This window comes from Moschus berezovskii, chromosome 25 (genome assembly GCF_049115385.1).
Source record: "Moschus berezovskii isolate FMDL1 chromosome 25, NW_MosBer_1.0, whole genome shotgun sequence".
Taxonomy (NCBI): domain Eukaryota; kingdom Metazoa; phylum Chordata; class Mammalia; order Artiodactyla; family Moschidae; genus Moschus; species Moschus berezovskii.
Window position 1 is genome coordinate 6,294,764 of NC_142484.1, and position 27,212 is coordinate 6,321,975.

Consider the following 27,212-nt stretch of genomic DNA (forward strand, 5'->3'; position numbering starts at 1 on the left):
TGAAAACATTATGCTTCATTAAGCCAGACACAAAAGGCCACATATCATATTATTTTGTTTATATGAAATATCTAGAATAGGCAAATCCATAAAGACAGAAAGTAGATTAGTATTTGCCAAAGGAGAGGGGGTAGGGGTAAGAGGAATGACTGCTAATGGGTACAGGATTTCTTTTGGGGATGATGAAAATGTAATGTTATGAATAGCAATGATAGTTGTACAATTTTGTGAATATACTTAAAACCTCTGAATTGTACACTTTAAAATGGTATATTTTATGATGTGAATTATATATCAATTAAAAGAAGGAAAAGATAAAAGACATTAAGAATAGACTTTTAAAAGACAAAAACACTAAATTAAAATTTAAAAAATTTCAAATAATGACTAAACCACACAGCTAAATATATCACAGCGAAACCCAGAATAACAAGGATAAAGAGGAAAACCTAAAAGCTACAAAAGAGAATCAAATTAGCCAAAAGAAACATGAGTTAGACTTCTCAACAACAATGCCAGATGCCAGAGGATAACAGTACTATTTTCAAACATCTGAAGGAAATTAACTTTGAATCTGGACTTTTAGAGAGTCAAACTACCATAAAGAATGAGAAACTTAAAATGTTTCTATTCCATCAGTTCAGTTCAGTCGCTCAGTCGTGTCCGACTCTTTGCATAAGTCTTTGCTTAAAGAACTACTAAATAAACCAGCATGCCCTTTGAAAAAATGAGTTTACATCTGCACCACTTTGCTAAGATGGGGTGGACACAGAGGGTAAAGAATGACATAATCATTAACATCAAACTACCTCTTGATACAGCTGTTCAATTATTAAAGAAAAAGTAGATAGAAATTTTTCAATCTTGTGGCACTGTGCACAAACATCAAAATCATATAGTGGGACTTCTTTCAATGATGAAATAACAGTACCAAATAAGTCCTCCCACCAAAAACTACTATAAAACTGGAGGAAATATACTAGGCACTGGACAATAAATAGCACAGGACTGTTACCCTTGAAAGAAGGGAAACTCATGAGATGAACCTCTGGACATCTGCCTGGGGAAATTTTCCTCCTCATGGAGGACAGACATGGAGCCCAGGCAGAGCACAGTGGTTTCATGAAGCTGAGGAGACAGGGAATAGAGTTCAGGGTTGTGAGAGTAACTGAAATCTGCAAGGCAGGGCACTGGAGAGGAAGGAGCTACACAGAATTGGGTACCAAAAGTTGGTGTGGAAGTTTCCCATGTTCTCCATGAGCCCTTTACCAAGGGCTGGGCTATGCATGCGCAGGTGATCACAATGGGGCGGTCAGTTACCTTCAGCCAGACATCCTGGAGTGTGAAGTGGGCCTTAAGAAGCATTACTGTAAACCAAGTTAGTGGAGGTGATGGAATTCCAGCTGGGCTGTTTCAAGTCCTAAAAGATGATGCTGTGAAAGTGCTGCACTCAATATGCCAGCAAATCTGGAAAACTCAGCAGTGGCCACAGGACTGGAAAAGGTCAGTTTTCATTCCAATCCCAGAGAAGGGCGATGTCAAAGAATGTTCAAACTACCATACAGTTGTGCTCATTTCACATGTCAGCAAGGTTATGCTCAAAATCCTTCAAGCTAGGCTTCAGCAATATGTGAACTGAGAACCTGCAGATGTACAGGCTGGGTTTAGAAAAGGCAGAGGAACCAGAAATCAAACTGCCAACATTTGCTGGATCATGGCGAAAGCAAGGGAATTCCAGAAAAACATCTGCTTCATTGATTATGCTAAAGCCTTTGACTGTGTGGATCACAACAAACTGTGGAAAATTCTTAAAGAGATGAGAATACCTTACCTGTCTCCTGAGAAACCTGTATTTGGGTCAAGAAGCAACAGTTAGAACCAGACACAGAACAATGGGCTGGTTCAAATTGGGGAAAGAGTATGTCAAGGCTGTATATTGTCAACCTGTTTATTTAATTTATATGCAGAGTACATCATGTGAAATGCCAGGCTGGATGAATCACAAGCTAAAATCAAGATTGCCAGGAGAAATATCAACAATATCAATATGCAGATAACACCACCCTAATGGCAGAAAGTGAAGAGGAACTAAAGAGCCTCTTGATGAAAGTGAAAGAGGAGAGTGAAAAAGGTGGCTTAAAACTCAACACTCAAAAAACTAAGATCATGGCGTCTGGTCCCATCACTTCACGGCAAATAGACGGGGAAACGATGGAAATAGTGACAGGCTTTATTTTCTTGGGCTTCAAAATCACTGCAGATGGTGACTGCAGCCATGAAATTAAAAGATGCCTGCTCCTTGGAAGAAAAGCTATGACAAACCCAGACAGGGTTTTAAAAAGCAGAGACATCACTTTGCCAACAAAGGTCCGTATAGTCAAAGCTATGGTTTTTCCAGTAGCCATGTACAGATGTGAGAGTTGGACCATAAAGAAGGTTGAATGCCAAAGAATTGATGCTTTTGAACTGTGGTGTTAGAGAAGACTCTTGAGAGTCCCTTGCACATCAAGGAGATCAACCAGTCAATCCTAAAGGAAATAAACCCTAAATATTCACCGGAAGGACTGATGTTGAAGCTGAAGCTCCAATACTTTGGCCATCTGATGCAAAGAGCCGACTCATTGGAAAAGTTGGGAAAGATTAACGGCAGGAGCAGAAGGGGGCAACAGAGTATGAGATGGTTGGATGCATCACCAAATCAATGGACATGAGTTTGAGCAACTTCCAGGAGATAGTGAAGGACAAGTGAAGGGAAGGACAGTGAAGGGAAGCCTGGTGTGCTGCAGTCTGTGGGGTCACAAAGAATCAGACAGGACTGAGCAACTGAACAACAACAAAACCATTCTCCCTAAATTGACCTATGGAGTCAACACAATCATAGTATCAGGAGACTTTTTGTAGATATTAGCAAACTGGTTACAAAAATTTACATGAACTAATAAGCAGTTATAGCAAGCTTGCAGGATACAAGGTTAATACACAGAAGTAAATTGGTTTCCTGTATGCAAGCAATGAACAAGTGGAATTTTAAATTAGAAACACATTGCCATTTACATTAGCACTGTAAAAACCAAAATATTAATACTTAGATATAAGGAAAAAAAACCCAAAACCTATGTGTAAGAGCTATATGAGGAAAACTATAAAGCTCTGATGAAAGACAGTAGAACTGAATGGAGATGTTCCAAGTCATGGATAGGAAGATTAAATAAATGTTGTCAAGATGTCAGTCCTTCCCAACTTGATCTTTCGATCCAATATAATCCAAATAAAAATTCCAGCAAGTTATTTTGTGAATATCAACAAGCTGGCTCTGAAGTTTATGTGGAGCAGCAGAAGAATCAAAGTAGCTAATTCCATATTAAAGGAGAAGAACAAAGTCAGAAGACTGATACCACTTGACGTAAAGACTAATAAATCTACAGTAATCAGGACAGTGTGATGTTGGTGAAAAAACAGAGAAATAGATCAATGGAACAGAATAACATGTTAGCCACAACATCAAAGGCATAATCCATGAAAGAGATAATTGATAAACTGGGTCTCATTAAAATTAAAAAGTTCTGTTCTATGGAAGACAATCTCAAGGCAAGTCAGAATGGAAATATTTGCAAAAGACGTATCTGATAAAGGACTTATCTAAAATATACAAAGAGCTCTTAAAATTCAACAATAGGAAAACACCCATTTTAAAAAAATGAGTAGAAGACTTGAACAGGCACCTCACCAAAGAAGATATACAGAGGGCAAGTAAGCATATGAAAAAATGCTTCACATTATTATGTCATTAGAGACACGCAAATTAACACAACAAGGTACCACAGCACATCTATCAGAATGGCCAAAACCCACTGATGACATTGACAACAAATGCTGACAAAGATGTGGAGCAATAGGAACTCTCATTCATTGCTGCAACCACCATGGAACACAGTTTTGCATTTTTATATGAAAATGTATGATCCAATAATCATGCTTCTTGGTCCTTACCCAAATGAATCGAAAACTTAAGTCCAAAAATGGGACTATGGGCTTATGAGAATTCTTTGCACTTCCCCTCAATTTCCCCCTCAAACCACTTTAGAAAATAATGGTTATTTTTTTAAAAAATAAGAAAATATATGGAAATGAGAAGGAGTCAGAAATAGGTTCACACTTATATGGTCATTTGTTTTTTAAAAATAAAAGCAAGAAAACAATCCAATGAGGAAAAGAAAATCTCCAAAAAATGTTCCTAGAATGACCAGATGTCTATAAAGGAAGAAAATGAATCTTGACATCTATGGATCCCACACAAAAATTAGAGATGGAAGATAGACCTAAAATAAAAGCTAAGAAAATTCTTGAAGAAAACAAAGGAGAATATCCTTTAACCTAAGAGCAGGCAAAGATCTTAGGGCATAGGAATAACTATAAAATAAAAAATTTTATCAACTTCATCAAAATTAAAAAAAAAAAAACTTTTGCTCATCAAAAGACTGTTAAGAAATGAGTAACTTAGCCAGGCTGTTTAAGAAAATACTTGCAAAACATGTCGGGCAACAGGATTTCATCCTTAATATAAAAACAGCTTCTAAAGCTTAATAATAAAAAACATCCTGATTTAGAAAAAAGATAAGGAGGGCCAAACACGACACACCTCCTAGGATGAAACATCCTGATTTAGAAAAAAGATAAGGAGGGCCAAACACGACACACCTCCTAGGATGGTGGTGATGATGATGATGATGGGAGGAGGATGGGAAGTGGGTGAAATAAGTGAAGGGGATTAAGAAATACAAGCCTTACTTATAAGTCACAGGAATGTAATGCACAGCATAGGAAATATAGTTAACAATATTGTAATAACTTTGTATGGTGACAGAACATTAGTAGACTTATTGTGATCAATTTGTAATGTATATAAATTCAAATCACTATGTTGTATGCCTGAAACTAATAACTGTATGTCAACTATCCTTCAATGAAATAACAATGAAAATAGCAAAGGTTGACAAGTATGCAGTGAAACTGGAACCTCTGAACATTGTTGATAGGAATGTAAAATAATGGAAAAAAGTTTGAGAGTTCCTCAAAAAGCTAAACAAAGAAGTGCCATACAACAATTTCATTTCTATGGATATGCCTAAAGGAGTTGAAAGCAGAGATTTAAAATAGACACTTGTACACCAATTTTCATTGCAGCATTATTCACAACAATCCAAAGGTGGAAGCAACCGAGTGTCCATCAACTTATGAATAAATAAACAAACTGTGATATGCCTGTTCAGCTGCTTCAGTCATGTCTGACTTTGTGTGAACACATGAACTGACTGTAGCCCACCAGGCTCCTGTCCATGGGGTTTGCCCGGCAAGAATACTAGAGTGAGATGCCATGCCCTCCTCCAGGGGATATTTCTGACCCAGGGATCAAACTTGCATCTCCTGCATAGAAGGTAGACTCTCTATTGATGAGTCACCAGGGAAGCCCATGATATATACGTGACTATTATTCAGCTATGAAAAGGAATGAAGTTCTGATATGTGTTATAACATGGATCAACCTTGAAAACATTATGCTAAGTGAAATATGTCATACAAAGGACAAATATTATATGATTCTACAAATATGAACTGTCTATAGACTAGGCAAGTTCACAGCAAAAGAAAGTGGATTAGAGGTTACCAGAGAATGGCTACAGAGTTTCTGTTTGGAATGATGAAGTTTTAGAATTAATGGTGTTGGTTGTACAACCTTGTGAGTATTAGTGACGCTGAATTGTATACTTTAAGATAGGTAAAGTGGCAAATTTTATGTCAGATGTGTATTTTACCACAACTTAAAAAATAATAATATACCCCCAAACCACTGAATTGTGTATTTTAAATAAATAAATTGTATGAAACATGAATTGAATTTCAATAAAGTTATTTTTTTCTTAGTGGGCCAAAGACTTAAATAGATACTTCACAAAAGAAGACATCTGAGTGGCCTATTAAGCACATGAAGAAGTGCTTAACATCATCAGTTACCAGAGAATGTAAATTAAATTCACAGTCCACCAGAATAGCTAAAATTAAAAAACACCAGATGTTAGTTAGCAAAGATATAGAACAATCAAAACTCTGATAAAATGCTGGTGAAAGTGTAAAATGGTACAACCACTTTGGAAAACTGACAGCTTCTTATGAAACTGTCATAAGAAACCCATGACATAGGTCATACCTATGCCATGACCCATCAATTTCATTTCCAGGTATTTACCCAAGATAAGTGAAAGTATGTGTCCAAAACAAGATTTACAACAGCTGTTCATAGCAGTTTTATTAAAAATAGACAAAAACTGGAAAAATCCAAATGTCCAACAACAGAATGGATGAGTGTATACATGTAATGGAATGCTGCTGCTGCTGCTGCTGCTGCTGCACTTCAGTCGTGTCCGACTCTGTGCGACCCCATAGACGGAAGCCCACCAGGCTCCTCCGTCCCTGGGATTCTCCAGGCAAGAACACTGGAGTGGATTGCCATTGCAAATGCTAGTCAGATATAAAAAGAAATGAATTACATGCATACCTTGGATATTTTGCAAGTGTGGTTTCAGAAAACGCCAATTTAAAAAATCTCAATAAGTGGGTCACACAAATTTTTTGCCTTCCCAGGGCATATAAAAATTCTATTTAAACTAAGTGTTAGTCACTCAGTCACGTCTGACTCTTCACGACCCCATGGGCTCTATTGCCTTGCCAGTTTCCTGTGTCCATGGACTTCTCCAGGCAAGAATACTGGAGTAGGTAGCCATTCCCTTATCCAGGGGATCTTCCTGATCCAGGGATCGAACCTGGGTCTTCCACACTGCAGGTGGATTCTTTACTATCTGAGCCACCAGTTTTTGTTGTCCAGTCGCTCAGTTGTGTCCGATTATTTGTGACCCCATGGACTGCAGCACACCAGGCTTCCCTGCCCTTCAAAATCTCCCGGAGTTTGCTCAAACTCATTTCCATTGAGTCGATGATGCCATCCAGCCATCTCTTACTCTGTCACCCCTTTTTCCCACCATCAATATTTTCCAGCATCAGTTGTTGTTTGGTCGCTCAGCTGTGTCTCTTTGTGACCCCGTGGACTGTAGACCAATAGGCTCCTCTGTCCATGGAATTCTCCAGGCAAGAATACTGGAGTGGGTTGCCATTTCCTTCTCCAGAGGATCTTCAGGACCAGGGATCAAACCTGTGTCTCTTACGTGTCCTGCACTGGCAGGCAAATTATCTACCTACTGAGCCACCTGGGAAGCCCTGCATGAGGGTCTTTACCAATGAGTTGGCTCTTCAGTCAGGTGGCCAAAGTATTGGAACTTCAGTTTCAACATCAGTCCTTCCAATGCACATTCAAGGTTGATTTTCTTTAGGAGTGACTGGTCTGATCTCCTTACTGTGCAAGGGACTCTCAAGAGTCTTCTCCAGCATCACAGTTCAAAAGCATCAATTCTTCAGGGCTTAGCCTTCTTTATGGTCCAACTCTTACATCTGTACATGCTGATGCTGATGCTGCTAAGTCGTTTCAGTCGTGTCCAACTCTGTGCAACCCCACAGATGGCAGCCCACCAGGCTCCCCCATCCCTGGGATTCTCCAGGCAAGAACACTGGAGTGGGTTGCCATTTCCTTCTCCAATGCATGAAAGTGAAAAGTGAAAGTGAAGTCGCTCAGTCGTGTCCGACTCTTCACGACCCCAGGGACTGTAGCCTACCAAGCTACTCCGTCCATGGGATTTTCCAGGCAAGAGTACTGGAGTGGGTTGCCATTTCCTTCTCCACATCTGTGCATGACTCCTGGAAAACCCATAGCTTTGAATGGACATTTGTCAGCAAAGTGATGTCTTTGCTTTCTAATACCCTGTGTAGGTTTGTCATAATTTGTCTTCCAAGGAGCAAGTATCTTTTAATTTCATGGCTGTAGTCATCGTCTGCACTGATTTTGGAGCCCAAGAAAATAAAATCTGTCACTGTTTCCATTTTCCCCCAAGTCACTGTTTCCATTTTTTCCCTTTTCCATGAAGTGATGGGACCAGATGCCATGATTTTCATTTTTTGAATGTTTGTTTTAAGCCAGTTTTTTCATCCTCCTCTTTCACCTTTATCAAGAAGCTCTTTAATTTCTCTTTGCTTTGTCTTAAGGGTGGTGTCATCTGCATATCTGAGGTTATTGATATTTCCCTTGGCAATCTTGATTCCCACTTGTGATTCATCCAGTCTGGTAATTTGCATGATGTACTCTGCATATAATAAGCAGAGTAACAGTATACAGCCTTGACATACTCTTTCCAGTTTTGAACCAGTCCAGTGTTTCACATTTAGTTCTAACTGTTGCTTCTTGACCTGCATACAAGTTTCTCAGGAGGCAGGTAAGGTGGTCTGGTACTCCCATCTCTTTTAAGAATTTTCCAGTTTGTTGAGATCCACACAGTCAAAGGCTTTAGCATAGTCAATGAAGCAAATGTTTTTCCGGAATTCTCTTGCTTTTTCTATGATCCAACAGATACTGACAATTTTAATTTCTGGTTCCTCTGCCTTTTCTAAATCCAGTTTGTACATCTGGAAGTTCTCAGTTCATGCACTGCTGAAGCCTAGCTTGAATGATTCTGAGCAGTATCTTGCTAGAATGTGAAATGAGCACAACAGTATGGTAGTCTGAACATTTTAGCACTGCTCTTCTTTGGGATTGAAATGAAAACTGACCTTTTCCAGTCCTGTGGCCACTGCTGAGTTTTCCAAATTCACTAGCATATTGAGAGCAGTTTTAAGAGCATCATCTTTTTGGATCTGAAACAGCTCAGCTGGAATTCCATCACCTTCATTAGCTTTGTTCGTAGTAAGGCCCACTTGACTTCACACTCCAGGATGTCTAGCTCTAGGTAAGTGACCACACCATCATAGTTAACCAAGTCATTAAGACCTTTTTTGTACAGTTCTGTGAATTCTTGCCACCTCTTCTTAATCTCTTCTGCTTCTGTTAGGTCCTTAATGTTTCTGTCCTTTATTGTGCATTTCTTTGCATGAAATGTTCCCTTAGTATCTTTAATTTTCATGAAGAGATCTCTAGTCTTTCCCATCCTATTCTTTTCCTCTATTTCTTTGCATTGTTCACTTAAGGCAGAAGGTTTTCTCTCTCCTTGCTATTCTTTGGAACTCTGCATTCAACTGGGTATATATCTTTCCCTTTCTCCTTTGCCTGACATCTTAGCAATATTGAACTTTCCAATCTATAAACATGATATATCTCTTCAAATACTGCTTAATTTCTCTTGGCAATGTTTTACAGTTCTCAGCAGAAATCTTTTATTTTTTATGTTAAATCTATCCTTATGTGTTTCATGTATTTTGATGCTATTACAAACAGAACTATTTTAAATAGTGTGTAAAAGTTGAGATTTAAGAATAGGGTTGGCTGACTCTAAAGCTTTTGTTTTTAATCACTATATATATGCCTATTTAGAGTGAATTAAATTCTATGAATATTATATGTAGAGAAAGACATTCAGTATATATGTATAGACAGTTTTCATTTGGAAAAGAACATCATCAAACAAATAGCTGTTGTTTAAAGCAGGGATCCCCAACCTCGAGGATCTAATGTCTGATGATATGTGGTGGTACTAATATAATAAGAGAAATAAAGTACATAATAAATGTCATGCACCTGAATCATCCTGAAACCATCTCCCCACCCCTGGTCCATGGGAAAACTGTCTTTCATGAAACCAGTCCCTGGTGCCAAAAAGGCTGGGGACTGCTGATTTAAAGGACATTTTTAGATAATATTCTGATTCTTTAAGAACATCCACAGTGATATTCATGTATCAGTAAAGTATTAGAAGAAAATGAGATTTAGGAAATCATTACATTAGCTCTATCATTCCATAGCCAACTATGCAAAATGGCATTATAATAGTGAATCTGAATGATTTGTACAGTATGGTGTCAAGCCTAAAAATACAAATTATACAGTATCTTATTCCATTTGGGCTGCTATAATGAAATACCACAGACTGAATGACTTCTAAACAACAGAAATTTATTTCTCACAGTTTTGGAGTATGGAAGTCCAAGATCATAGTGCCAGCATGGCCATGTTCTGGGCTCTCTTTTTTGGATTGCAGACTTCTCATTGTATTCTTATATGGCAGAAGAACCTAGGGAATTCTATCAAGTCTTTTTCTAAGTGCACTAACTCCATTTGTGAGGGCTCCACTCTCATGACTTAAGCTACTCCTGTAGGTCCCATCTCCTAATACCATCACATGGGCCATTAGGATTTCAACAAATGAATTTAAGCAGGACACAAACATTCAAACCATCAGTTCAGTTCAGTTCAGTCGCTCAGTCGTGTCCAACTCTCCGCGACCCCATGAATCACAGCACGCCAGGCCTCCCTGTCCATCACCAACTCCTGGAGTACACTCAAACTCATGTCCACAGAGTCAGTGATGCCATCCAGCCATCTCATTCTCTGTCGTCCCCTTCTCCTCCCGCCCCTAACCTTTCCCAGCATCAGAGTCTTTTCCAGTGAGTCAACTCGTCGCATGAGGTGGCCAAAGTATTGCAGTTTCAGCTTTAGCATCAGTCCCTCCAATGAACACCCAGGATTGATCTCCTTTAGAATGGACTGGTTGGATCTCCTTGCAGTCCAAGGGACTCTCAAGAGTCTTCTCCAACACCACAGTTCAAAAGCATCGATTCTTCGGCAATCAGCTTTCTTCACAGTCCAACTCTCACATCCATACATGACCACGGGAAAAACCATTGCCTTGACTAGACGGACCTTGGTTGGCAAAGTAATGTCTCTGCTTTTTAATATACTATCAAGGTTGGTCATAACTTTCCTTCCAAGGAGCAAGCGTCTTTTAATTTCATGGCTGCAATCAGCATCTGCAGTGATTTTGGAGCCCAAAAAAATAAAGTCTGACACTGTTTCCACTGTTTTTCCATCTATTTCCCATGAAGTGATGGGACCAGATGCCATGATCTTTGTTTTCTGAATGTTGAGCTTCAAGCCAACCTTTTCACTCTCCTCTTTCACTTTCATCAAGAGGCTTTTGAGTTCCTCTTCACTTTCTGCCATAAGGGTAGTGTCATCTGCATATCTGAGGTTATTGATATTTCTCCCGGCAATCTTGATTCCAGCTTGTGCTTCTTCCAGCCCAGCATTCCTCATGATGTACTCTGCATATAAGTTAAATAAGCAAGGTGACAATATACAACCTTGACGTACCCCTTTTCCTATTTGGAACCAGTCTGTTGTTCCATGTCCAGTTCTAACTGTTGCTTCCTGACCTGCATACAGGTTTCTCAAGAGGCAGGTCAGGTGGTCTGGGATTCCCATCTCTTTCAGAATGTTCCACAGTTTATTGTGATCCACACAGTCAAAGGCTTTGGCATAGTCAATGAAGCAGAAATAGATGTTTTTCTGAAACTCTCTTGCTTTCTCCATGATCCAGCAGATGTTGGCAATTTGATCTCTGGTGCCTCTGCCTTTTCTAAAACCTGCTTGAACATCTGGGAGTTCACGGTTTACATACTGCTGAAGCCTGGCTTGGAGAATTTTGAGCATGACTTTACTAGCGTGTGAGATGAGTGCAATTGTGCGGTAGTTTGAGCATTCTTTGGCATTGCCTTTCTTTGGGATTGGAATGAAGACTGACCTCTTCCAGTCCTGTGGCCACTGCTGAGTTTCCAAATCTGCTGGCATTCAAACCATAGCACACAGATAATGATTGAATTTATTTTAAACTAGAAGTTTTTCCCTAAAAATATGGGAAAAGTTCAGAAAAAAAGAAAGTATAGGCAGTAAACACATAAAATGTTTCAAAAAATATATACATTAAAACTATAGGGATTTCTCTGATGGTCCAATAGCTAAGACTCTGCACTCCCAATGCAGGAGGCCTGTGTTTGATCCCTCGTCAGGGATCCCACATGCCCCAACTAAAAGATCCTTCATGCTTCAACTAAGATGTGGCACAGCCAAATAAATATTTTACAAAAACTATATACTTGTTCATTAACTAGTAAACTGGCTAAAGTAGTTTTAAGTCATTGAAATTCCTAATGCTAGCAAAGTACAGGAAGTTAATATCTCATATTGCTGTTGTTTAGTTGTGTCAGACTCTTTTGTGACCCTATGAATTGTAGCCCACCAAGCTCCTCTGTCCATGGAATTTCTCAGGCAAGAATACTGGAGTGGGTTGCCAATTCCTTCTCCAGGAAATCTTCCTGACCCAGGGATCAAACCCACATCTCCTGCATTTCAGGCAGATTCTTTACTACTGAGACACTGGGGAAGCCAGTATTTACAAATGCTATTACATAATGCAACCCTTTTAAATGCCATTTCAAGAGCCATAAAAATATAGACTTTGATCAAGTTAAATCTACTTTGGGAAGTTAATCCTAAATTTTTCAACTAAGCAAAAAGCTATATGCATTAAGATGCTTATCCCAGGGACATTAATTATCACTTAATGAAAACTATGTACTCAGAATAATCACTATACTACATGCATTATGTATATTACCTCATGTAATCCTAAAAACAGCTTTATGAGGTAGGTACTTTCAAAGATCAAATAACTTATTCAAGGACATACAGTATCAGTTCTTAATCACTACAATATATATTCATAGTAATGGTAAAAAAGAAAGAACAAGCCTAAAAGCTTAAAAGTATAAAATGGTTAATTAATTTATGATTTATCTTATGGAGAACTTATCCATTAAAAATAATTACTAGGAGACTGTCATAGCATGAAAAATGCTTACATGTTAAGTGGAAAAAAGTAGTATGACAAAATTGTATATGTATTGTGATGACAGCTATATTAAAAATGCATGTGATGGAAGTTTATGAGAAGTTTCTACCTTTTCCCTATTTTCCCCTAATTTTCTAAAATGGGCTATGTTGCTCTGTAACAAAAAGTTCCACTTAAAAATAATTTCTCTGATGATGGCAAAAGTTAGGAGTTGGTTGTTTATCATTGTTATTTCCCAAGAGACTCAGCAGACGAGTAACTATTTGGTTTTCTTGCCTTTAACCAGTGAACAAAGTAGTTATACCAAACATCTTAAAGAAATGAGGTAAATTAAGCCAAAAGATGAAAAGTTCTTTGGTTGGCTCTGTGGCTTGTTGTCATTAGTTAAATTGGCTAATTATTTCCACATTGGGAAACAATTCCGGACGTGCTTTAGAAAAGGAAATAGAAAGCAGGACATTTTAACAGAGAATCAACAAACTTTCAGAAATAGTGTCAAATCTTCATTAACTCCCTCAAAAAGCAGAGATGAAGAGCTGTCGCTGCATATCCCGCTGGCTCACCAGCAAGCAAACAAGTCACAAGGATGTGATCACTCAAGTCCCCAACAAAGGAATATGCACCTAAGCCTCACACTACTCCAAACAAAAAGATGCAGACTGAAAACGGGAGGAAAACATGATCATTCTTCCAAGCTTATACATGCCTCTTCACATAACCTTGAGAACTCAACCACCAAATACAACCCAAGCTGTAGATTTCTTCAAGTGGTATGAGAATGAAGTGAGAAGTTGTCAAAGGAAAAGAAAAATTAATATCTAAGCATTTGTTGAGCATAAATAGAGTTGATTATCTGAAAAGCTAATATAGTAGTCAAACTTCTAGCAAAACAGTATACTGCAAAATAGACCAAAATACTACGGAACAGTGCCCAAGACAAAGCCTCTGGACCCAGCCTGTCTAGGCTTATATATCCCACTCAGTTACTAGATTTGTGACTTGGAACAGGTCTTGAAATATTTGCTGTTAGTGTTATATTACCACCATCAAGAGGAAGAGAAGGCAAAAAAAACACAAAAACCAAGATAAAAACCCCAAAGAGATGAGTAAAAATATTTTTAAATCAAAAAGGAATACTATAAATAACTTAATATCAATTAATTTGAAAATTAAGATGAAATACCTAACACATAGCAGGTGCTCAATAAATATGTACTGGATGAATGAATGAAAAGAATAAAATACAATATGTGTGTGCAAGCATGCATTTTTAGAAAGAAACATATACAGTTGATCCTTGAACAACATGCATTTGAACTGTGTGGGCCCACTTACAGACCTATTTCTTTTCAATAACTATAGTAACTGCATTTTCATTTTATAGGTCTTCACTTAAGTGTGCGGAAGAGTCTGCAACTGATTAACAATTGCACTATGTGGAATCAGAAGAACTAGGGTTTGAGTCCAATTCTATCTAAACTGTTTCAGCTTCCTGTCCTTGGATGAGTCATTTATCAATTCATCTGTTTTTGAAGCAGAGATAATAGTATGAAGATTTTCAACTGTGTGGGGGATTGGCACCACAACCTCCACGTTGTACAAGGATCAACTATACCTCCAAAACTGACTCTGGGAGAAACAGAAAACTTAACATGAAAACCAGAGAAGGCAATGGCAACCCACTCCAGTACTCTTGCCTGGAAAATCCCATGCACAGAGGAGCCTGGTAGGCTGCAGTCCATGGGGTCGCTACTAGTCGGACATGACTGAACGACTTCACTTTCACTTTTCACTTTCACACACTGGACAAGGAAATGGCAACCCACTCCAGTGTTCTTACCTCGAGAATCCCAGGGACAGAGGAGCCTGGTGGGCTGCCGTCTATGGGGTTGCACAGAGTCGGACACGACTGAAGTGACTTAGCAGCAATATGAAAACAAGTTCATTATCAAAAAGAATTCCTTTTCCGCCTCTTCCCACCCCCAAAATACCAGGTTCAAATTTTCTTTTTACAGGGTAGTTTTACCAAATTTTCACAAAATAGATACAAAATGTTTGAGAACAGAAATGGATAACTCATTTTACAAAGCTAGTATAATCTTGATACCAAAATAGGACAAGGACAGTATAAATCAATCTCTTCAGGAATACAAATACAAAAGCTAAATCCAGGATATGGAATAATTATATGATAAAATTGTTATACATCCCACAAGACTTTTTATCAGAAAGTCTATCACCATAATCATAACTAGTAAAGATTTAAAATACCATATCATAATCCCAAAAGATGTAGAAAAAGCACTTTAAAAATACAATGCTCATTTCTAACAAACACTATTGACAAATTAAGAATAGAAGACAAATCCCTTAACCTGACAAGGTGCAAATACCAAGAAACTATATAAAATCATACTGAATAATAGAATTTTAAGTAATCTCATTAAAGAAAGGCAAGACACAGGTGCCTAATATCACCTGTGCTCTTCTACCCAGTACTAATATTGTTCTATCTAATGCAATAAAACAAGGAAAAGAAATGTCATACAAGAAGTTAAAATGAAAAGGAAAAAACAGTAAGAATTTAGAGATGCGTTGATCGTCCTTACAGAAAATCCAAGATAACCTACAGATAAATTATCAAGATTTGTAACAGTTGAAGTCAGCAATACTGAAAAAATGAATACCACTCACGATAGCAACAAAAACTATAAGACATTAGGAATAAATACAACAAAAGATGTCTAGGACTTATGAAAAGAATTAGAAAGTGTTAACATAAAAGTGAAGTGTTAGTCGCTCAGTTCTGTCCAACTCTTTGTGACTCCGTGGACTGTAGCCTGCCAGGCTCCTCTGTCCTTGGAATTCTCCAGGCAAGAATACTGAAGTGGGTAGCCATTCCCTTCTCCAGGGGATCTTCCCCACCCAGGGATTGAACCCAGGTCTCCTGAAATGCAGGCAGATTCTTTACTGTCTGAGCCACCAGGGAAGTTAACATAAAAAAAGATCTAAATAGGAGTGACGTCCTCAAGATGGCAGAAGAGCATGTCTCAGGCTCTCATTCCCGCCTGGAGATACCAAACTTAACAACAATATCAAATCGCCTTTTTGAGAACTCTAGAAACTAATTAAGAGGTTGCAGCACACCAGGCAAAACAAAAAGGATCCAACCTAAAGCAGGATCCATACTAAGAAGCACCTTCCACTGTAGACATCCTAGCCTCACAGCAGAAGAAAATGAGCTATGACACTGGCTCTTAAATCTTCTCCCAGGAGGTGGTACACATTACTTCCACTCACGTTTCACTGGCCCAAGCAAGTCACATGGCCCAGCTTTATATCAATGGGGCAAGAAGTGTAATTCTTTCATAGGGAGAGCAGAAAAATATTTTAAGCAAAATAACAACATCTAGCAAAATGGCCTCTGGAATCGGGTAGGCTTTGGCTTTACTAGCCAGGTGCTCCTGGGAAAGTCCCTTATTCTCCTACAGAACCTATATACTGGAGATGATAGCGCCTACCTCCCAGTTGTGACAAAGTTAAATAACATTTTTTAAAAAAGAAGATAAGTGATAAAGTATACCAACTCAGATAGAAACACTACTATAAAAGTGCTAACTGCTACCAAATTAACCTAAAAATTCAGAATACGTGTGTGTGTGCTGTCAGTTCAGTCACATCCGACTCTGCGACCCTATGGACTGTAGCCCACCAGGTTCCTGTCCATGGGATTCTCCAGGAAAGAAAACTGGAATGGGCTGTTATGCCCTCCTCCATGGAATCTTCCTGACCCAGTCATTGAACCTGCATCTCTTATTCTCCTGCATTGGCAGGGGGGTTCTTTACCATTAGCACCACCTGGGAAGCCCCAAAATTCAGAATAACAACAATCAAGATCACAATAAGATTTTTCATAAAAATTAATTTTAAAACTCACAGGCAAGATAATGGTTTTAAAAAGCAAAGACAATTCTGGAAAAGAACAAGAACAGTGCTCTGTGACAACCTAGAGGGACAAGATGGGGAGGGGGTGGGAGGGAGTTGAGAGGAGACATGTATACTTATGGCTGATTTCACGTAGTGTATGGCAGAAACCAATACAACACTGTAAAGCAATTATCCTCCAATTAAAAATTTAAAAAAGAACAGAAATAGATAAAGAACAAGGAGGGGGGATGTGCTCTACCATAGAACAAGATTAATTCTAAAGGTTTAGGAAATAAGGATTCTATGATACTGGCCTAAAGACAGACATAAACACTAGAACACCCAGAAACAAACCCAAGCATATACAGAGCCCTGGTTTATGACAGAAAAATAACACAAATTATTGGGGAAAGGAAAAGATTTAAATTAGATTCCTAACTTGTATCATAAATAAAAATAAACTCTAGATTAATCATCATCATAATAAAAATATACAATTTTAAAACTTCGGAACTATTTAAAAGAGTATCATGACTTCAGCATAAAAAGCAATTGTCTCAAATCAATGATTACAGCTTCCACTTTAAAAAACTAGCAACAGAAAAGCAAAAGAAATCCAAAACAAGCAGAAGAAAGGAAAGAATAAAAGATCAGAGTGAAAAATCAATGAAATAGAGCACAACAGAAAGAATATGGTTCTAGCCAGACCGGCTAAGGAAAGAGAAAGCGAGGAAGAGTGAGAACAACAATGCAATACCCACATCAGGAGTGAGAGAGGAGACATTCTGCAAGTGTCAGAGGGACAGACGGGTAACAGGGGATGTCAGGAGCAAGTTTACGCCAGCAAATACAACAACTTAGAGGAAATGAGCAGATTCCTTGAACGGTAAACACTACCCACACTGGCTCAAAATAAATAAATAAGCTCCACAGACCTGGAATTATCTAAGAAATTGAATCTGTAGTTAAAATATTTCCCACAAAGGAAAAATCAAGCTCAGATAGCTTCATTTGATGAATTGCATCAAATATTTAAGGAAGAAATAATATCTTCCACACAAATTCTTCTAGACAATTGAAGACCAGAGAATAAATCTCAACTGACTCCATGAAGTCATTATTACTCTGATACCAAAATAACACAAAGTCATTACAAGAAGACTACAAGTATCTTTTATGAACACAGATGGAAAAATTATTTTAAAAATGTCAGCAAATCAAATCCAACAATACATAAAAAGGATACATAATGCATCATGGCCAACTGGGATGTATCCCAGAAATGCAAAGTTGGTTTAACACTTGAAAATCAACGTAATTCAGCATATTAACACTCTAGAAGAAAAATCATACGATCTTCTCAATAAATGTGTAAAAATATTTGATAAAGGCCCACATCCATTCCTAATAAAAACTCAACAAGTTAGGACTAAAAGAGAACTTCCTCAAGCCAATTAAAGGGCATATTTAAATATTAAAGAAACAAGAGAAATTGATTTATTCTAACTTCTTTTGATCTTCAATCTTCTCTTTATAAAATCTTACCATGTGTTATGCAAATTTAGCATCAAGAGACTATTTAGAATGTATCAAAAACCTGCAGATTAAGTGTGGACTCACAGGATAAACAATGACCTAAGTCCACAAATCCTTCCCTGACTTCTAAACTTAATATCAGAGACTGAGGTAAGTCGCAGTTTCCTCATCTCTGAAATAGAAATGGTGACAACTTATGTCTGACCTGTCTCTCGAGAATGAGGTCATGTCTACAGAACACATATGTGGGAGAAAAAGTGTTAGATAAGTAGTGAGATTTAGAGCTGTTGACCTTGTAAGATATAAAATTATAATAGACTTTAAATTTTTGAATATGAGAATCTTGGATTTTAAATATATCTATTGAGCCAGACATTTAAGAGTTCACCACTGTGAGTTTCTCACTCAACATTGAGCAAGCCTGGACACATCAGTCTCTCTAAGGTATGAAAAGCACAACTCCTCACCTCCATTCCCAACAAATTAACAAAAAAAGACAAAACTGAAGTCTTCTCTCTGATGCCCAAATGGTGGAATGCAGGAAAGAGGCAAAAGCTCAAGTATCATAACCATATAACCGTACATCAACAGCAAAGTCATCTTCCCTGCTTTCATGGGCTGCTATTCCTATCTAGTCTTTTGAAGGGAAAAAAAAAAAAGAACAGCTGTAAATTTTATTTGGGAAAAATATATGAACATTTTTTAAAAATAACTGGCCAAACTATATTTTAGCAAAGAGCTAAATTATGTCAATAAGCATGAGAGTGATGAAATATAGACTTTTTATATGGCTTTTTTCATATTCCTCCCTCTCATCACTTTCTTCTACCTTTCTTTTCCTTCTTTTCTTCACTAAGGACATGTTAGGAACTAGTTTCTAGATCTGGGTAAGAATGAGTTAAAACTATCATGTTTCACAAAATAGATATTTATGATAGAATTAATTCTACATACATGGATAAGTATACTCATAAAGGCATATGTAAATAACTTCTACATAAATGGATAACTATGAAGAATAGTAGTACATATATTGATATGAAAGGATATGAATTTTTTAACACATAAGAATTTATCTTAATGAGCATCATCCTTCAAAGTACAGAAGATTATTCTAATTGACAGAGAACCTCAAATAGAATCTGAGGTGTTTTATTTTAATAAGCAATTGGGAGTCATTAAGACAGGAACATGGGGCTTCCCTGATGGCTCAGCAGTAAAGAATCTGCCTACAATGCAGAAGACACAGGAGATGTGGGTTCGATCCCTGGGTCAGGAAGAGCCCCTGGAAGAGGAAATGGCTACCCACTCCAGTATTCTTTCCTGAAAAATCCATGGACCGAGGAGCCTGGCAAGTTACAGTCCAAAGGATAGCAAAGACATTGACTAAGCAATTGGGCATAGAACAGCACAAGGGAGGGACATAAAGCTATGTCTATATGGACAGGGAGGCCTGGCATGCTGTGATTCATGGGGTCGCAAAGAGTCGGACACGACTGAGCGACTGAACTGAACTGAACTGATAAAAGCAGAATTAACCAAAAATTCAATTATGTTAGATAATGGACAAAAGCAAAGGAGATGCCTCCCCCTCCCCTCGAAAACAAAAAGCTAAAAATTTTAAGCCTGGAGAATCATGAAAATGTTAGTATCACTGGAGATACTAACATCAATGGAGATTACACAGCAAGTGAAAGAAAAAATGAACACTGTTTTAGATATGCTGCATATGATATTTCAGAGGAACCCTCAAATGGAATAATTTAATTGACAATCAAAGCTGGAAACACATTAGAGAGAGAGAAAAAACAAGCCTCGTCAACACAGAAATGACAGTTAAAGCCTTAAAAGTAGAACACATCTGAAGTAAACGTAGAACAATGATGAAGAATAACAAAGGGAAGAAAGGCATGTTGGTGACTAAACTTTAGGGAATACCCTCTGTGTTACCAAAGAAGCACTACATAGTACTTATCACACAATATTTTATTTTCACGCTGTATTTTATTATAATGTCCTTGTGGCAAGGCAGAGACTCAACGAAGATTTACTGGACAAAAGTACAAATCATTAGGGACAAAGAAGAAAGAAAATTTTAAAAGAACATACCATTAGAGAGGTAGGAAACCAGGGAGATTATCTTGGTCATTGTTTTTTGATGTTGCTGTTGTTCAGTCACTAAGTGGTGTCCAATTCTTTGCAACCCCACGGATTGCAGCACATCAGGCTCCTCAGTCTTCCACTATCTCCTGGAGCTTGCTCAAATTCATGTCCATTGAGGCAGTGATGCTATCTAATCATCTCATCTGTTGTTTATTAATCCAACATAAAGAAAACACCCAGAAATATGAGCCTGTTTGTATAGGAATTGATCTAAAGTATTCAAGAGCCAGAGAAAAAGTTCCCCTAGAGAGAGGGGAGACCTTATTTTGGACACCGAAAGAAATCATCTGAGCAATGAAAAGGATTTAACAGTTAACAAATTGAATTCAGAGGCATACTATTAATTTTGTACAGGTATGTGATTCTTTATCACCAGGAAATCTGATGGTTAATCCATCAGCCACCAGAGACATACTGATGAAGTTAATTAATAGTGAAAAGATTTGCTAAAGGAACAATTTAAATCAGTTTGCTAATGTTATAGGACAGCTAAATAACAACAGTAATAAAGGCAAAATTAATGGTACATAAACCAGAGAGCTAAGGGATTCAACTCTTACTCTTGGACAATTTCCTTTGTGACCTTCACTGAGTTATTTTTGTTACTAATTAGTAAGAATAAATAGCATTATCAAGTGGAAGCTAATATAATGAGGCTTAAACAGCTGGAGAGAAGACAGGCTAAAGTTGGCCACTAAATGTGACTGGTGATGAGCAAATGACTCAACTTTTACTGTGTACTGGATGTGCAGTACTTCCTCTTTATACAAATGTTAGCCACCTCAACTTCATCACAAGGATATGAAAATAGTTTAAATAAATATGCACAAAATTTGTTAATATAACAAATTAAGTCAAAAAGACACAAATTGTCTAAAGTTTGTATTAGCATAATAAATAGATGGTTATTCCATAAACTATACTCAACACCTTCTCCCTAGTGTTAACAATTACCATAAAACCATTTCCTTGTACTTAGATGGCTTTTCACTTTTTTCAAAGCACTTTCACAAATATTAGTCAAAGATCGATCATACATTATGTATGATCTAACCACTCATTGTGCCATACAGGTTTAAGTTATAGGAAACAGTCTTTCTCCTCCCTGGTGTTAATGACATATTCTCTTTTATTTTTATGAATTTTCATCTCTTTCAAAGCACTTTCACACACTTAAATGGAGCAGCAGCATTAAGAATGATCTTTCCACTCTTTGCATCATCTCAATGGCATAATCCAAAAAATCAGAGAACTAAAAGATTGATAAATGGACTGGATGATTTTGAGGCAGTCAATTCATGATTCTTAAAGTTGAATTCAGATTTCCTAAAAGTCTTAGGAATTGCAGCAAACTCTCCAGAACAGTAAGCCAGTTCTCTTTCTTCCAGGCATTGGCTTTGGGAAGCAGTATAATTAAATAATTAAGATATCTTAAATGTGGGATTAAGAGGAGAAAACAAATATATCATGTTTACCAGTGTAACCCCTCTGTGTCAAGCACAAAGTTAAGTAAGCAGTAAATACTCAATAAATCATCATTTTGATTGTCACCACAGGGAGAAAATTCTACCTAAGCTCCCACAGAATATCTCCTACAGAGTGAAGAACAAAAATCTCAATTTATTTTTTGTTTTATTACATTTCCTTAATAATTACTGCTTTTAAATGTGTGCACACCAAGCAGAATATAAACAAATTAAAACCACAGAGCAAAAAGCTGAAGTCTATTAGTGATCCAGGGTACAGACAGCTGGCAAGTATCAGTAGATTCAGAGGGCCAAGAAAATTTCAAAGGCGAATGGGAATACACCTGATGACCCTTAAACTAACAAGCAAGCACTTTTAAATCCCCATGGTTAAACTAAAAACTACTTCAAAAAAGAAGTTTCAAAAAGCAGAAATTGTTTCCTATATGTTTATGTCTTCAGTCTTTCATATTGTGAGTTGCAAAAAATACATACGGTATTTTTTTTCTTTGATATGACCAAGATAAAGGCAGGTACTTTGGTTTCATGCAATTGAATTGCTAGAAATCTAGGTATAAATTAAAATTTTAAATTGATTGTATTTTAAAAAGCATTAAGAAACCATGCCATTTTTAAAAGTCCAATGGTGATTTCACAATTGTTTCTATATTTAATACATGGCATATTTTCTTAAAGAATGACAACATAAGTTTAAAAAAACACTACAATCTACTTATATTTCAGATTTAATTGGGAAAAGTTTATTTTAAAAAATTATTTTGTAAAAGTTGTAAATTTAGCACTCATTAGGAAAAGACAGGCCCACTGGATAATAGTTATAAACCACACAGCCATAAAAGATAAAAAGGAAAGCACAGAGGTTCTCAAATCATTCTGGTCTCCTTAAACTAATGCATGTCCTTTGACTGTAGATTATTCTCAAGTTAAAGGAAAAAAAAAACTTCTAAAATCAAGGTCACTGAGAATGCCTAAACCATACCAAATCTGACATGTGTAAAACAGTGTTAAAACTGGCCAAAATGATTTATAGTAAAAGCATTATTCATATACTATTTCTCTGAGATAGATGGAAACAAATACTTTACTAAAGATTGTATTTCACATCTGGGAAAACTTCCCTTGAGGTTGTATGGAAAGTATTTAGAGAAGAGTAACCTAGGTATCTTGCCTTTCTTCTTTAAGTCACTTCAGTCGTGTCCGACTCTGTGTGACCCCATAGACGGCAGCCCACCAGGCTCCCCCGTCCGTGGGACTCTCCAGGCAAGAACACTGGAGTGGGTTGCCATTTCCTTCTCCAATGTGTGAAAGTGAAAAGTAAAAGTGAAGTCGCTCAGTCATGTATGACTCGTAGCGACCCCATGGACTGCAGCCTACCAGGCTCCTCTGTCCATGGGATTTTCTAGGCAAGAGTACTGGAGTGGCTTGCCATTGTCTTCTCCGATCTTGCCTTAGGCCTAGACAATTTTTTTCCTGTATCTACACAATTTTCGGAGAAGGCAATGGCAAGCCACTCCAGTACTATTGCCTAGAAAATCCCATGGATGGAGGAGCCTGGTAGGCTGTAGTCCATGGGGTCGCTAGGGGTCGGACGCGACTGAGCGACTTCACTTTCACTTTCACACATTGGAGAAGGAAATGGCAACCCACTCCAGTGTTCTTGCCTGGAGAGTCCCAGGGACGGGGGAGCCTGGTGGGCTTACGTCTATGGGGTCGCACAGAGTCGGGCACGACTGAAGTGACTTAGCATACAATTTTATAGATCATCTTTCTACAGGATAAACTATTGCATAAAACATATGTATACTAAAAGGTATATCTGAAATTTATAAAGGTGTATCCGAAAAATTTATCTGAAATTCCAATTTAAGCGGGAGTCATAATTTTATTTGCTGTATCTGACAACCCTATCTTTCAGTATATATTGTTTCAGAAAATACCAAATTTATTGACTGGAAGAGACTTAATCTCGTAGAAGCTGGGTATAATTCTTTACCTTTAAGGAACTTCTTGAGGACCAAACCACCATAAATGCTTCCTGCAGCAGCAACTGTAAGAAACAGAATACAAAGAAGTATCACAAATGAAGCAATTAAATGGATTTTATCTAAAGAATCATATGGGAGCCTGAAATCACTGTTGATAGATACAGAATATTTAAAAGATGGTCACTAATAATGACCATCAGAGAGATCATAGAGAAAGCAAGAAAATTTCATGGATTACAGAGAAAGCAAGGGAATACCTGAAAAACATCTACCTCTGCTTCACTGACTACACTAAAACCTTTGACTGTGTAGATCACAACTAACTGTGGAAAATTCTTAAAAGACATAGGTCTAAGATGAAAGATGATCTTATTAGACCACCTTATCTGGCTCCTGAGAAACTAATATTTGGGCCAAGAAGCAACAGTTAGAACAGGACATGGAACTACTGACTGGTTCAAAATTGAGAAAGGAGTACGTCAAGGCTGTATATTGTCACCCTGCTTATTTAACTTCTTTGCAGAGTACATCATGCAAAATGTTGGCCTGGATGACTCACAAGCTAGAATCAAGATTGCAGGGAGAAATATCAACAACCTCAGATATGCAGATGATACCACTCTAATGGCAGGAAGTGAAGAGAAACTAAAGAGCCTCTTGATGAGGGTGAAAGAGGAGGGAAAAGTCTGGTTAAAACTGAATATTCAAAAAACTAAGATCCCGGCATCAGGTCCTGTCTTGCTGTATCTCACTGTTCGCTGAGGCATGAGCCTGGAAACTGCAAGAAAACTCAAGGAGCCGTAGAAACTGCAGACATGTTTATTCTCTCCTGACTGCCATGGCAGTCATGGCAGCCATGGCAGCAGCGGACATGCTGTAGTCTCTCATGGTTGACCCAGAGGACACACCGTAACTCGGCCACAACACAGCCATAATGCGGACACAATTGCGTTTCAGGTGGAGCTTATATATGTTTACACAACAAAAATGGCCTGTGGCCAAGCCAGTACATTGTGACAGGCATGCGCAGAGCTCTTACAAGTGATCTCAGCTGTTACATAACCATGTATTTACAGAACGTGGGGCAAGAGAGCTTGACCATCGCTTTCTTGACTACTTTGCTCTTTCCCTACAAGTCCCACCATTTCATGTCAAACAGAAGGGGGGAAAGTGGAAACTGTGACAGATTTTCTTGGGCTCCAAAGTCATTGCAGACGATGACTGCAGCTGTGAAATTAAAAGACGCTTGCTCCTTGCAAGAAAAGCTGTAACAAACCTAGACAGTGTATTATAAAGCAAAGATATCAGTTCATCGACAAAGGTCCGTATAGTTAAAGCTATAGTTTTTCCAGTAGTCAAGTATGGATGTGAGAGTTGGACCAAAAGAAGACTGAATGCTGAAGAACTGATGCTTTCAAATTGTGGTGCTGGAGAAGACTCTTGAGGGTCCCTAGGATTGCAAGGAAATCTAACTAGTCAATCTGAAAGGAAATCAATCTGAATATTCACTGGAAGGGCTGAAGCTGAAGCTCCAATACTCTGGTCACCTGAGGCGAAGAGCTGACTCAATGGAAAAGACCCCGATGCTGGGAAAAATTGAAGGCAAAAGGAGAAGAAGGCAGCAGAGGATAAGATGGTTAGATGGCATCACCGACTCAATAAACGTGAATCTGAGCAAACTTTGGGAGATAGTGAAGGACAGGGAAGCCTGGCATGCTGCAGTCCATGGGGTCACAAAGAGCTGGACATGACTTAGTGACTGAACAACAACTAACAAAAAACACCAAAGAAGTACTGGAGGCTACAACTGCTCAGGGGCAGAATAACTTCTTAAGAAACGAGAACCAAATAGCAACTCCTTTACCCATATTAAATACCAGGGCTGCCTCTTGGATATTACTATCTATTCCTGATAGAAAAAAATCACAGGAAGACTGAAAACTGTGGCTAATAACCAGAGTATCTCATGCCAATGTCATATTCCAGTATAAGATTCAATTAACATTTCTGGTCTTTTAACCAATTCAGTCTTTAGTAAATTTACTCTTTATCAGACTATCAGGTAAGAATTTTCTGTACTCAAGAGTTCTAAATCAGAACATTAGAACACCTAGAACAATAATTCTTCAGAGAAAGACGGTAAGTGAGGAAACAGGCCCCTAAGAGGGTGGGGAAGATCAGAACCACCTGGAGGCTTTTTTCCCTAAATCGAACATGCCTTCCCCCAGAGTGATGTGACCCCATAGTTAAGAATCTAAGAATCACTGCCCAAAGAACCAATGGAAATGTGTCTATACCTCAAGAAATATGTATTCTTCTGGCAGGGGAAAAAGGTTGAGAATCACTGATCCAGAGTAAGAGGCAATATCATTCTTCAAATGTGTGCTGTCCAGTACAGCAGCTGTGCGTGCGTGCATGCCAAGTCACTCAGTCATGTCCAACTCTTTGCAACCCTATGGACTGTAGCCCACCGGGATCCTCTGTCCATGGGATTCTCCAGGCAAGAAGACTGGAGTGGGCTTCTGTGCCCTCCTCCAAAGGATCTTCTCAACCCAGGGATCAAATCCAGCAGCTTAAGTCTAGTTTTTTATAACTAGCGCCACCTGGGAAGCCCAATACAGTAGCTGCTGCTGCTGCTGCTAAGTCGCTTCAGTCGTGTCCGACTCTGTGCGACCCCATAGATGGCAGCCCACCAGGCTCCGCCATCCCTGGGATTCTCCAGGCAAGAACACTGGAGTGGGTTACCCTTTCCTTCTCCAATGTGTGAAAGTGAAAAGTGAAAGTGAAGTCGCTCAGTCTTGTCCGACTAGTAGCGACCCCATGGACTGTAGCCCACCAGGCTCCTCTGTCCATGGGATTTTCTAGGCAACAGTACTGGAGTGGCTTGCCATTGCCTTCTCCGAATACAGTAGCTACTAGCTATTAATACATGAGGCTATTTCAATTTAGTTAAATTAAATGAAAAATTCCTTTAACAAAAATTTAAGAATTTTTTAACAAACAGCATTTTTAAACTTAGTGTTCTTCACAGGTATACACTAGTTCTGAACTAAAGGAGTGGGTGACTTGCCACTGGGACAGGGATTGGGAAGCTGCTGGCAGGCTGACACTAGAGATCAGTGAGAAGCTAGAATATTTACAAGAAACAAACCACAACCTGTATGTCTCACAGCATGTCCATGATACTTCTCAACTGCATATCTCACACTGTTTCCTCTAACATCCTTTCTTAGTTTTAACAAGTATCCTATGAACAAATCGTTGGAAATAGATCACCTGGGGTGAACACGTGCAGGGAGAACAATCATCCTGCCTGCTCCACAGATTTTCAGCTA

At 38.2% G+C, this 27,212-nt stretch overlaps 1 protein-coding gene across 1 annotated transcript in view; it reads right to left on the reverse strand.

Annotated features, from left to right (window-relative positions):
- The window catches only part of TOP6BL (TOP6B like initiator of meiotic double strand breaks), an 84,160-nt gene that overhangs the window by 48,508 nt on the left and 8,440 nt on the right, over positions 1-27,212 (reverse strand). Inside the window, exon 3 of the mRNA XM_055415435.2 lies at positions 23,886-23,939. Coding sequence (XP_055271410.1) covers positions 23,886-23,939 — 54 coding nt within the window. The remainder of the gene's footprint in view (positions 1-23,885; positions 23,940-27,212) is intronic.